The 11,860-nt window shown below is 37.9% G+C and overlaps 1 protein-coding gene across 1 annotated transcript in view; it reads left to right on the top strand.

Annotated features, from left to right (window-relative positions):
* SFMBT1 (Scm-like with four mbt domains 1) overlaps window positions 1-11,860 on the top strand; it is an 85,673-nt gene that overhangs the window by 15,000 nt on the left and 58,813 nt on the right. Inside the window, exon 2 of the mRNA XM_008580080.1 lies at window positions 11,238-11,395. Coding sequence (XP_008578302.1) covers window positions 11,368-11,395 — 28 coding nt within the window. The 5' untranslated portion in view covers window positions 11,238-11,367. The remainder of the gene's footprint in view (window positions 1-11,237; window positions 11,396-11,860) is intronic.

Here is an 11,860-nt window from a genome sequence, read left to right as displayed (position 1 = left end):
CAAACTGGCCATCCCTATATAGGATCCGAACCTGTGGCCTTGGTGTTGTCAGCACTGCACTCTCCCGAGTGAGCCACGGGGCTGGCCCTATCTTAGAGTTTTTATTATGCTCAGAGGAAGCATTGTATGTGGAAATAGCTTATAGATTGGAAGCACTATGGACATAAGGGTGTAATAATTATACTTTTGTTGATTGGAAAACATTTTCCTGATAACTCAAAGAGCAGACCTTGAATAGTGAGGAAAGCAATCATATTTGTCCTATTTAGCATTGAAACTCATGATTTTTCTTCTTCAAACCACTCCTTCAGACTTACCTTTTTTCATAAATGGCAATTCCATCTTTCGTGGTGCTTAGGCCAAAAAGTTCAAGTCAGCCCAGACACTGCTTTTTCTCACACCTACATCTGTCTTCCACCCTTCTCAACATTTCACTGCCCCTGTCATCCTGGACCTAGCCACCAACACTTCTTACCTAGATTATTCCAGGATCTTTTAATTGATTTTCCTGCTTCTGTCTATTTTCAGCATAGCTGTAGAGTGATTCTTTTAAAAGGTTGGTCAGATTATGTCCCTTTTCTGCTCCTAATCCCCCAGTGGCTTCTCAAAAGCCAAAATCTTCCCAGCAGCCTACAAGTTTGTATATAATATGGCTCCCATATATTTTCCTGAATTCATCTAGCATCTCTGCTTTAATTATTCTGCTTCAACCACCGTGGCCTAGAATATGCCACACAAGCTCCCACTTCAGAGTCTTTGCACTTTCTGTTCTTCCTTCCTTGACTGTTCTTCCACAGGTAACCCGCCTGGATCACTTCCTCACTTCTCTCATGTGTTTGCTCATGTTATCTTATCACTAAGACCTTGATCACTCTATTGAAAGTAGTACTCCCTGTCCTCCTTGTTCAATTTTTTTCCCCCAACATTCATTTTCATTCAACATACTAGACATACTTTATCTATTGTCTATCTACCCACGGTAGATTATGAGATTCCTGAGGGCAGATTTTTTAATATTTGTTTACCTAGAATAGGGTGTGGCAGACAGTGTGTGCTCAGTAAGTATTTATTGACTAATTGAGAAAGAAATCTGTGACAGTTCATAGTATCACTACTGTTGATTCATAGAGCCTTCTTTAAATAAAATTACTGATATTAGCTGTCCATATAAGTTCTAGAGAATGGCAGTATTAATTCTAAACACACTGTTTACTAATGGGAGGGAAGTACCACATTATAGTTCCCAGTCTCCCTGGAGTTAGATTGGGTCATGTGACTGGACTTTAACTAGTGGAACATGGGTGGAAGGGATGTACCACTTTCAGGCCTGGCCCAGGAAAACTTCCCATGAGTGATCCCCCTCCACTGTACAGTTCGGGAAGCCTGTGTTGGAGATGGCAGGCCTGTGTGATAGAGGGCTCTTGGCTCCATGACTTACTACATGGTGGAGAGTTGCCGACTGATCAGGAACACCCGTTTAGACTTTGAGTGAGAATTAAGTATCTGTTGGATTAAGCAACTGACATTTGGAATTTACATTACCTTAACTAATACAAACCAGTAATAGTCAAATTATTTCATTCCTCTTTCTGTTGCATATGGTATCATATCCCAGATTTCTTGTCTCTTGTCATCGGCTACTGTGTTTGAAATGAGAATAATATTGTTTTTTTTTTTTTTTCCTTTTTGTCTTTTTTACTGACCGGTAACGGGATCGCAACCCTCGGTGTCGCGCCCACACCACGCTCAGCCAGTGAGCGGGAACCGGTCTCCACAAGGGATCCGAACCCTCGGCGGGAGCGCCACCGCGCTCCCAAGTGGCGCACTCTCCAGTGAGCCACCGGGCCGGCCCAAGAGAATAATATTGTTTTAAAGCACTGTCGTGTCCATGAATATAAGTGCCTTTTTAAAAACATATTTTTAAAGATATATTTCACATACCATAAAATTCACTTATTTTAAGTGTACTGTCCAGTGTTTTTTATTGTATTCATAGAGTGGTACAACTGTCACCAAATCTAATTTTAGAATGTCTCAATAGTCCTCAAATGAACCCTGTACATATTAGCAGTTGCTCCTCATTACCCTCTCTCTTCCAGCCCTTGGCAACCACAAACTACTTTCTATTTCTATGGATTTACCTATTCTGCTCATTTCACATAAATGGAAGCATACAATATGTAGCCTTTTGTGTCTGGCTTCTTTCACTTAGTACAATATTTTCAAGATTATCCATGTTGTAGTATGTGTTTAGTGTGTTATTTTTATGGCTGAATAAGTATTCCATTATATTAGATATATCACATTTTATTTATTTATTAATTGGTTGATGGACATTTGGGTTGTTTCTACCTTTTGGCTGTTATGAATAATTCTGCTGTGAACATTGGTGAAAAAGTTTTTGTTTGTATATATGTTGTCATTTGTTTTAGGAGTACACTGAGGAGTGGAATTAATGGGTCATAAGGGAACTCTATGTTTAACATTTTGAGGAACTGCAGGACTGTTTTCCAAAGTAGCTGCACCGCTTTACGTTCCCATCAGCATTGCCCTTACATTTTATCACTGCTGGAGTAGAGTCACCTGGTAAAGTATAGTTCTTTAACGGATGTAGGTGAGGGACACTCAAGAAGGGGACTGGGGGTGAGACAAGCAGTATGAGATTGACCTCTCTCTTGTCTCTTCTGCTGCTGCTCACTCTTGCTTGCTTACTTGGCGCTGACTAACCTGGCCTCCTTGCTATTCCTAGAATGCAGCTCACATGCTCTCATGTTAGGGCCTTGGTGCTGGCTTTCCCCTCTGCTTGGCACGCTCTTTTCTTCCATATCTACTTCAAGTCTTTGTTCACATATTACCTTCTCAGTGGCAGCACCCCTCTCCCCACCCTATTTGATTTTCAACCCATACTGTCACCCCTACCCAGTTCTGTCACTTACCACATTTAGAAAAAGTACTCTATTTTCTTCCTTACACTAAAATGGAAGCTTCATGAGGGCAGAGATTTTGGTCTGTTTTCTTCACTGATATATCTCTAATGTTTTGATTGGGCCTGACACACAGAGGGTTTCCAGTAAATATACATTAAAGGAATGAATAAATAACTTTCCATGTCAGTAAATGCATTTTTTAAAATGGGAATTTAGATCATAGAAGTAAACATGAGTACATTCTCATCATAAAAAGTTTACCCGATACAGATAAAGCAAAAATTCCCTTTTACCTGCCCCTGAATTTCACTTTCCTAGAGCATAACCACTGTTAGCAATTTGTTTTTCGTTTTTTTTAAAAGATGACCAATAAGGGGATCTTAACCCTTGACTTGCTGTTGTCAGCACCACGCTCTTCGAAGTGAGCCAACCGGCCATCCCTATATAGAGATCCAAACCCGTGGCCTTGGTGTTATCAGCACCGCATTCTCCCAAGTGAGCCCCGGGCTGGCCCAGCAGTTTGGATATATTCTTCTAGACCATTTTAAAGCTATGTGCACATAAATATGTGTACCTATAGAAATATGTAGTTTTGGTTTTGTTTGTGTTTTATATAGATATATGTATATGAGTATATTTATATAAATCACTATCTATACAAAACTTTTGTCACCCCAACATAAACTCTATACTCATTAAACTGTCTCATTCTTTTTAACTTTCATCTTATGGATGTGCCATTGATTGACATTGAAGTTTAAGGTTTTTCCTAGTACAGACATTGCTCATGCAGACTTTTTGGCTCTTGCCACTTTGTGCATATGGAGATGTTTCTGTATTTATGCCCTGGAAGGGAGAGCTATTTAAACTCATTCTTTAAAATTGTAAATGCTACTTATTTTCTTATTTTCTCTGGATATATTTCTGAGATGATATTGGAAGTGGAATGGTGGGTTGTGGAGAATGCAAATTAAAATTTTTGATAGAATAAAATTGATTTATAAAAGGGCTGTATCCATTTACCCTCTTTAACTGGTAACGACAACTTCCATTTCTCCATATCTTCACCCATATTGGATGTTATTAATCTTTTAGTCTTGCCAATCTGCGTGAAAAATAACTAATTTTAGCTGTTGAGGTTGAGCATAGTTTCATAGGATTGTATTTCTTCTGGAAAATTTCTGTTTATACCTGACCTTTTAAAATTTTTTTCTTTTTACTATTAGGTTTGGTCTTTATTTATTTCTATATTTATTTATAGACACTATCTGTTATTCTGGCTATTAGTATTTTGTCTGTTGTATATGCTGGAAATAGTTTCTTCTAGTCTATACCTTGTCTTTTAAAGTTATTGTGGTTCTTTTTGCCAATTGGAAAATTGAAATATTTATTTAGTCGAATGTGTCTATTTTATGGCTTCTTTGCTTATGGTATCCCAATTTTGTAATCATATTCAATTGTGTTTTCTTTTAATTTGTTTGGAGTCTTGTTTTTCATGTTTTCTTCTTTTAATTCACCTAAAATTTATTTATGTGGCAGTATAAAGATGTAATTTTTTTTGCTCTCAAAATACAGAGCCAATTCTTTAACACTATTTATTTGCATCCTTTCACAATTGATGTGGAAAGCCATCTTTATCACAACTTCACTCTCATAAAATGGATCTGCTTTTCAACTTGTACTTATTCTTCAACTTATTGATGTATTTGTCTTTTCTTGTGCTAATACCATACTTTCAATATTTTGATACATAGAACTTGCCTCATATCTTTTACAAAAATGTGGCTGTACTGTACATTTTCTCTTTTAGATGCATCTTAAAATTAGCTCATCAAATTGAGTAAAATCCCCTGTTGGGATTTTGATTGGTAAGGAAAACATCTCTGTAACACAATTTTTTTTTCCTTTTTTGTCTTTTTTACTGACCGGTAACGGGATCGCAACCCTCGGTGTCGCGCCCGTACCGGGGACTGGCAACGGGATCGCAACCCTCAGTGTCGCGCCCGCACTGTGCTCAGCCAGTGAGCGGGAACCGGTCTCTATATGGGATCCGAACCCTCGGCGGGAGCGCCGCCACACTCCCAAGCGGCGCACTCTCCAGCGCGCCACCGGGCCGGTCCTGTAACACAATTTTTAATGGCCATGTTTGGCACATTGTATGCTTGTGTCATATTTTACTTAACAATTTCTCATTCTTGGTTTAAAATAATCCTTTAAAGAGCCGGCCCGGTGGCGCACTGCTATAGTGCACCGCTTGGGAAGTGCGGCGGCGCTCCCGCCGAGAGTTCGGATCCCACATACAGACCGGTTCCCGCTCACTGGCTGAGCGAGGCGCGGGGGCGACGCCGAGGGCTGCGATCCCGTTGCCGGTCCCGGTCCGGTACGGGGGCGACACCGAGGGTTGCGATCCATTGCCGGACACGGAAAAAGACAAAAAAAAAAAAAAAAAAAATCCTTTAAAAATATTGGCTGCATAATTTGGCTTTCTTTTCTTTTTTCAGTCTAGGTTATTCTTGAGTTCTGGGTTTTGTTTAAAACTTTTAGTGATTTTATAAATTTATTGGTACCAGTTTGTTCACCTAAGAGAGATATGCCCTCTGTTGGGTTCACATAATCATTAAAAAGTTAAGTTAGGGTCAGATTTAATTTAGATGATATAGGTGGCTAAGATTTGTCTGTCAAAATTGCTCTAAAACCTTGATTTTATCAGACTCAGTTTATGTTTTAATCTCCCCAGTCAGACAGGCATAGCAGTGGGTTAAAACACACACACACACACACACACACGTGCGCGTGCGCAGCCAATGACTTAATGAAACAATAGAAGATTTTCACCCCTACTCAAAGCAGAATGTTTCGTAAAGATACTCTGTCAAAGAGGATGTGTGGATGTGTACAAGGTCAAGAGTGATGGCTGACTACTGTGGAGAATGAAAGGCCAACAGAAATTTACACTGTTGGGGAAAAGAAAATATAAAGTGACTCTACCACTAATCTTTATGGTCAAGGACAAGGTTAACTTTGCAAATCTGCTAAAATGGAGTATCTGAATTGCTGAATTATTGAATTTACCATCTTTATCAGCATACTTGATATTATTCCTGGACTTACATCTGTTGAGTTGAGGGATAGGTGTGCAAATTCAAACATTTCAATGGGAATTTTCCTGCTAACTGCCTGGTAAATATTTATTGAGTTAAAGTATCTTCTTACAACCACGGCACATATTGGTGATCCTTAGAGCCACACTGAATTCCTGTCCTTCTGAATTTTCCTGCTAACTGCCTGGTAAATATTTATTGAGTTAAAGTATCTTCTTACAACCACGACACATATTGGTGATCCTTAGAGCCACACTGAATTCCTGTCCTTCCTAAGTCCTTTAAAAATTATTTATGTCAGACATATTAAATTATTTGGATGAGGATCCTTCTCATAGACATCTCTCTTGCATTATTTTAACTTCCCATGTAATACTTTAAATCAGTGCTTTATCTTAACTTTGAAAATAAAGTGCATTAACATGAAGCCAGGTTACTACTAGACTTAGAATGTGGACTATATGTGGAAACTAAAACAAGATGGAAGGGGAAAGCATCAGGTAACTGTTGTTAAGATGACTTTCACATCTTTTAAACAATCTGTTAAAAGGTAATTATTTCATGGTGGTTTTATTTTACATTGATGTATCACTAAAAATGAAACAGTAAGTTCAGTTTGGTTTTATTCTGCCTGGATTTTGTTTTAGTTTGTTTTTTTCATATTTGATTTCAAATCTTGTTTTATCCAATTAGGTTTGCTTTAAACTTTTTTATTTATATTTGTTAGAAGTGTTTAAATGTCTCCTGGCTTTAGTATGTTTTATTAGAACCTTTTACATCTAGGCACCTTTTTAGTTCACTAAAATATTAAATAAGATGAGCAAGGTCCAGATCAGTTAATTCATGAGAATGTATTTAAATGAATAATTCTTAATGTGTTCTGGTCACCACAAGAGGAATTATAATACCAAAATCAATGATAAAATAAGTGAAGACAGTAAAACAATTTAATATGAATAAGAAATAAATGAAATAAAAGGAAATAAATGAAAAATGAATTGAATTTCCATATAATAAGCCCCCAGATATTTTACTGTTTTTTCCTCACTGCATAAAAAGGCAGCAGTCTATCAATAAAGAGAGAGCTAACAGATGTTCCACAGCAAAAGACTTCATCAGTTTATTTCTCATGATCCTAGTAAGATGATGAACTGATTGCGCATTGGCTACGATCTGATATTGTAAGACTGAAAAAATGTCACAGCCTTAGCTTTCAGCTACATAAGACTTGCATTTCTCCTACCTCATGTCTTTCGGCTTTGAAGCAACCTACCTCCCTTCCTTCCTCCTTCCCTTCCTTCATTTTGCACTGTGGCTCTCTGTGCAAAATACTCCAGTGTGTTACAAGAGTTTATGAACATAAAGCAGTAGATGACTGTCAAAACTTTATATGTTTATATGTATCCACTAAATTAATCCATTAAATCTGTAGGAATTCGAACCTGTTACATTGCCTAACAGTTAACATTAATTCAGCATTTGCTGTGGAGCCAGCTCTGTGCTAAGTGCTCTTCATGGATTGTTTTACTTAATCCTCATAGCAGTCTCATGAGGTAGATACAGTATTTTACAAATGATGCAGTTGGCACAAATTCATTTGTCAGAACTCACATTGCTAGCTGGCTATTTAGCTCAGTTGGTTAGAGCATAATGTTGGTAACACCAAGGTCAGGGGTTCGGATCTGCTTACTGGTCCACTACCAAAAAAAAAGTCACAAAGCCAAATAAACAATGGACATGGGATTTTAAAAAATTAATATAAATAATATTGTCCTTCCCTTGCTTTTTTTCACTCAGCGACATAGACGACATTCCCACGTGCTTTGTTTCTACCTGAATAATAGCAACTAACATTTACTGAAGGTTTACCCTCAGTAATGGTTATAGGCATCTCATCCCCATTTCGTGGACATGTAGGTTGTCTCCGTTTCTCACTGTTAACAGGTAATATTGTGGCAAACAAACATCATTGGTTACATAGCCTTCCACATGTGCATGTATTGTATGATAGATTGGGATCAGTCTGTATTCCCATTTTCTCTCATTCTTCTACCTTCCTTGCCAACATTGGATATTTTCAGTTTTAAAAATTTTACCAATCTGAAAGGTGAGAAAAATAGTATATAATTAAAAATTTTTGTTTTCCTCATCACTAATAAGATTGAGCATATTTTGTAAGTATTAACTCTGATTTTTAAATGTGGATTAATTACATATGTTGCCCATTTTTTTCTTTTTTTTTTTCTTTGTTGAATTACAAGAGTTTGTATATGGAAATTAACTCATTATCTCTTACATGTTGTAAATATTTTCACCCATCTCATTTGTTTTTGAATTTTATTTATGGTATCTTTTGCCATGTAGCCCCCTAAGTACTGCCTTTGCTGTATCCCACAAGTTTTGGTATGATGTATCATTATTTTCAAATCTATTTTATTTTGTCTTTGCAGCAACTCCTTTTTTTTTTTTTTTTTGTCCTTTTTGAGACCTGCCGCACCGTGCTCAGCGTTGTGAGCGCACCGGTCATCCCTGTATGAGATCTGAACCCGCAGCGGGAGCTCTGCTGCGCTCCCAGTGCTGCACTCTCCCGAGTGCGCCACGGGCTCGGCCCGCAGCAACTCCTTTATGGTTTCTCTGTTTGGGTTCAGAGTGATCTTCTTGAAAACACAGCTTTGATCATTCCTTCCCCTGCTTTTAAAAAAACCCTCAGTTGCTTCTGATTGAGAGGCAGTATGATGCTGTGTTTGAGGACATGGATATAGACATTTTGCTTGGTTCAAAACCTGGTTCTGTTACTTACTAGCAGTGGGCCTCTAGGCAGGTGAGGTAGCTGTTCTGTGCCTGTTTCCTCATGATGATGATGCTCACTTTGTGGAGTTGTTGGGGGTATTAAATGGGTTAACATATTTAAGTGCTTAGAACAGTGCAGCACATGGTAAACCCTCAGTAAATATTAGCTGCTGTTACTCCTCTTCTTGTCCACTCTTATTATATGTCACTTACTCTGTTGGTTCCCATGCTCTAGCCACAATGGCCTTCTCTCAGTTCTTTTCTACCTTAGAGCCTTCGTATATGCTGTTCCCTGTGTCTGGAATACTCTTCCCTTTCTCTCCCTTTTGCCTAACTGCTGTTTCCCCTTTAGTCTCAGCTTAAATGTCCTTTTCTCAGGGACACTGTCAGTAACCTCTCAGTTTAGGTTAGGCCTGCCTTTATGTTCTGTCTTAGCAGCCAGTACTTTTACTTCCTAGCACTTTAAATCATTATTTTAAATTATTGGCTTGTCTCCCCCCAATTGAAAGTAAGCTTCATGAAAGCAGGAACCATGTCTCTCTTGATTGGTTTATAGTGGATGGTAATGAACTGGTGCCTGACAGGTACGTGAGGAGTGAATAGATTAGTAGGTGGAGTGGTACAGTTTGGATGTTTTGGGTTTGAGGTAAAAACTAAACTGAGGGAAGAGAGCATATTTGGAGGCTTTAAATATCACTGTCAAGTTTCTATTTAATTGTTTCTATCTGTGAAAGTATAGGTTTCAGTGCTTGTATTATATGGTATGATTTGTGATAACTGGTGGTTACTCAAATGATATATCCTTAATTTTATCAGTTACACTGAGGGTTGCGATCCGTTGCCGGACACGGAAAAAGACAAAAAAAAAAAAAAAAATCTTTTCTGTGAAATTTTAAAATCTGAAAAAGACCTTACCTCATTTTCCAGATAAAAATTGGTAATATGGTAATATATAAAATTGTTTATCTAGGTATCAGTAGAGCTGGAACTAGAACCTGAGTATCCCTACTACCCATCTAAAGCTGTTGTACTTTAGGTAACTGATACCTTTTCAAGGGATATATTTTTTAAAATGTTAGCTAACGTTTTCATAGTTGTTTATGAGGATCCATTACTGGGGGCTGTAATACATGCTCAAAACTTTTTGAGAGGTATAGAATTGCTTGGTTCTGCAGAATATTACCCCCAAAGCTGTACTGTTAAGTATCTATTCCACTTTTATAGTTGTCTTTATTGTTACCCTTACAGTTAGTTTATGTCATGCCTTCCTGTAGCAGCTCCTTTTCCTCTTTCATTTAGTCTTTTGAATCTATTAGAAGCATATTAAGATAATATCTTAGGTTGTTTTACATGTATGTAAAGCAAAAATAAATAGATTCATCCATGGTGCAACATGGATGAACATCAAAAACATGTTAAGGCCGGCCCGTGGCTCACTCGGTAGAGTGCGGTGCTGATAACACCAAGGCCACGGGTTCGGATCCTATATAGGGATGGCTGGTTTGCTCACTGGCTGAGTGTGGTGCTGACAACACCAAGCCAAGGGTTGAGATCCCCTTACCGGTCATCTTTATAAAGAAAAAAAAAAAAAACATGTTAAGTGCAAGAAACCAGACACAGGAGATGACATTATATGATTCCATTTGTGTGAAATGTCTAGGAAAGGCAAAATCTCTAGAGATACAAAGGAGATTAGTGGTTACATGGGCCTAGCGATGGAATGGAGAGGAACTGCAGGTGGGCATGAAGTTTATAATCAGGGCGATATAAATATTCTAAAATTGGATTATGGTAATGGTTACATAACTCTGAAAATTTGCTAAAAATTATTAAATTGTACACTTAAAAATGAGAAATTATGGTATGTGAATTATACCCTAATAAAGCTGTTTTATAAAAAGAATAAATGGGTTCAGAGCTTATTTTGGAGGAATTCTCTTTATAATTGTAGGCTAACATAGTTGATATGTTTGCTTCTGCGTAATATTCTAGATAAATGAAATGGCAAACTAGGTAATGTAATATACTATATTCTGAATCTTACTCATTGGATAAGACAGAGAATTGAAAGCTACGCCCACCCCAAGGAAACCATTAGGAATCGGAGTTTTTGTGGATAGAAATCATAGTGTTAAGTATGGTAATCTAAGTTTAAAGGGTAGTAGTTCATATACATGTTAATTAGTGAATTTTAGGTATCTTATCAAGGTACTGCTCACTCCACACACACATGCGCGCGCACGCACACACACACACAATCTTTAAAATTAGAAAAGGTATCAGTTCCCTTCTCTAATCCCATCGGTTCTGCCAGTGTTTTTGTTTTATCTCATCTCTCATCCATTCGAGTGACATGTCGTATGAATGAGTGAATACACTTGAGCTTCAGGCTGTTTTTGTGTTCTTTTTGATTTTTCAGCACTTTCATTTGGACCCTTGGATGTTCATTGAACTCAAGACACTTGAAACCTGCAAGTAATCTTCAGATCACAGCAGAATCATAAGGCTTTCCTTTTGTGTGGGAAGGAGATAGCCTTTGTGCTGTGGAAATGAACGGGGAGCAGCAGCTTGAAGCAGGTATTGGTTTTACTAAGTAGAATTTATTCTCCAGATTGCAGAATTATATTACTTGACTGTGTTATATTGGCTGACTTGTCTTTCTACCACTAAACTGGAAACTCTTTGAAGTCATGAGTTGTTTTTCATTGCTACCTCCTGCACCTGGCAGAGATCCTGGCAGTAGGGACTACTATAATGCTTGCTGAAAAAAATAACTTTTATGAACAGACTGTTATTTTTAATAACATTTAATTTTGGTAGTTACTTTTTTTTTTTTCCGTTAAATTTTTATTTTGTCAATATACACTGTATATGATTATTATGGCCCATCACCGACACCTCCCTCCCTCCTCCCTCTCTCCCCTCCCCCCCAAGAATGTCCTTTCCGTTTGCTTGTTGTAACAACTTCATGAAAGTATAGTTGTTATATCTTCTTCCCCCCCCCCCCCCCCCGGTTTTTGTGTGTGTGTGTGTGTGTGTGTG

This window comes from Galeopterus variegatus, unplaced genomic scaffold (genome assembly GCF_000696425.1).
Source record: "Galeopterus variegatus unplaced genomic scaffold, G_variegatus-3.0.2 Scaffold2012, whole genome shotgun sequence".
NCBI lineage: Eukaryota > Metazoa > Chordata > Mammalia > Dermoptera > Cynocephalidae > Galeopterus > Galeopterus variegatus.
Note: the sequence above shows the minus strand (reverse complement) of the source record. Positions and strands in the feature narration are given on the sequence as shown.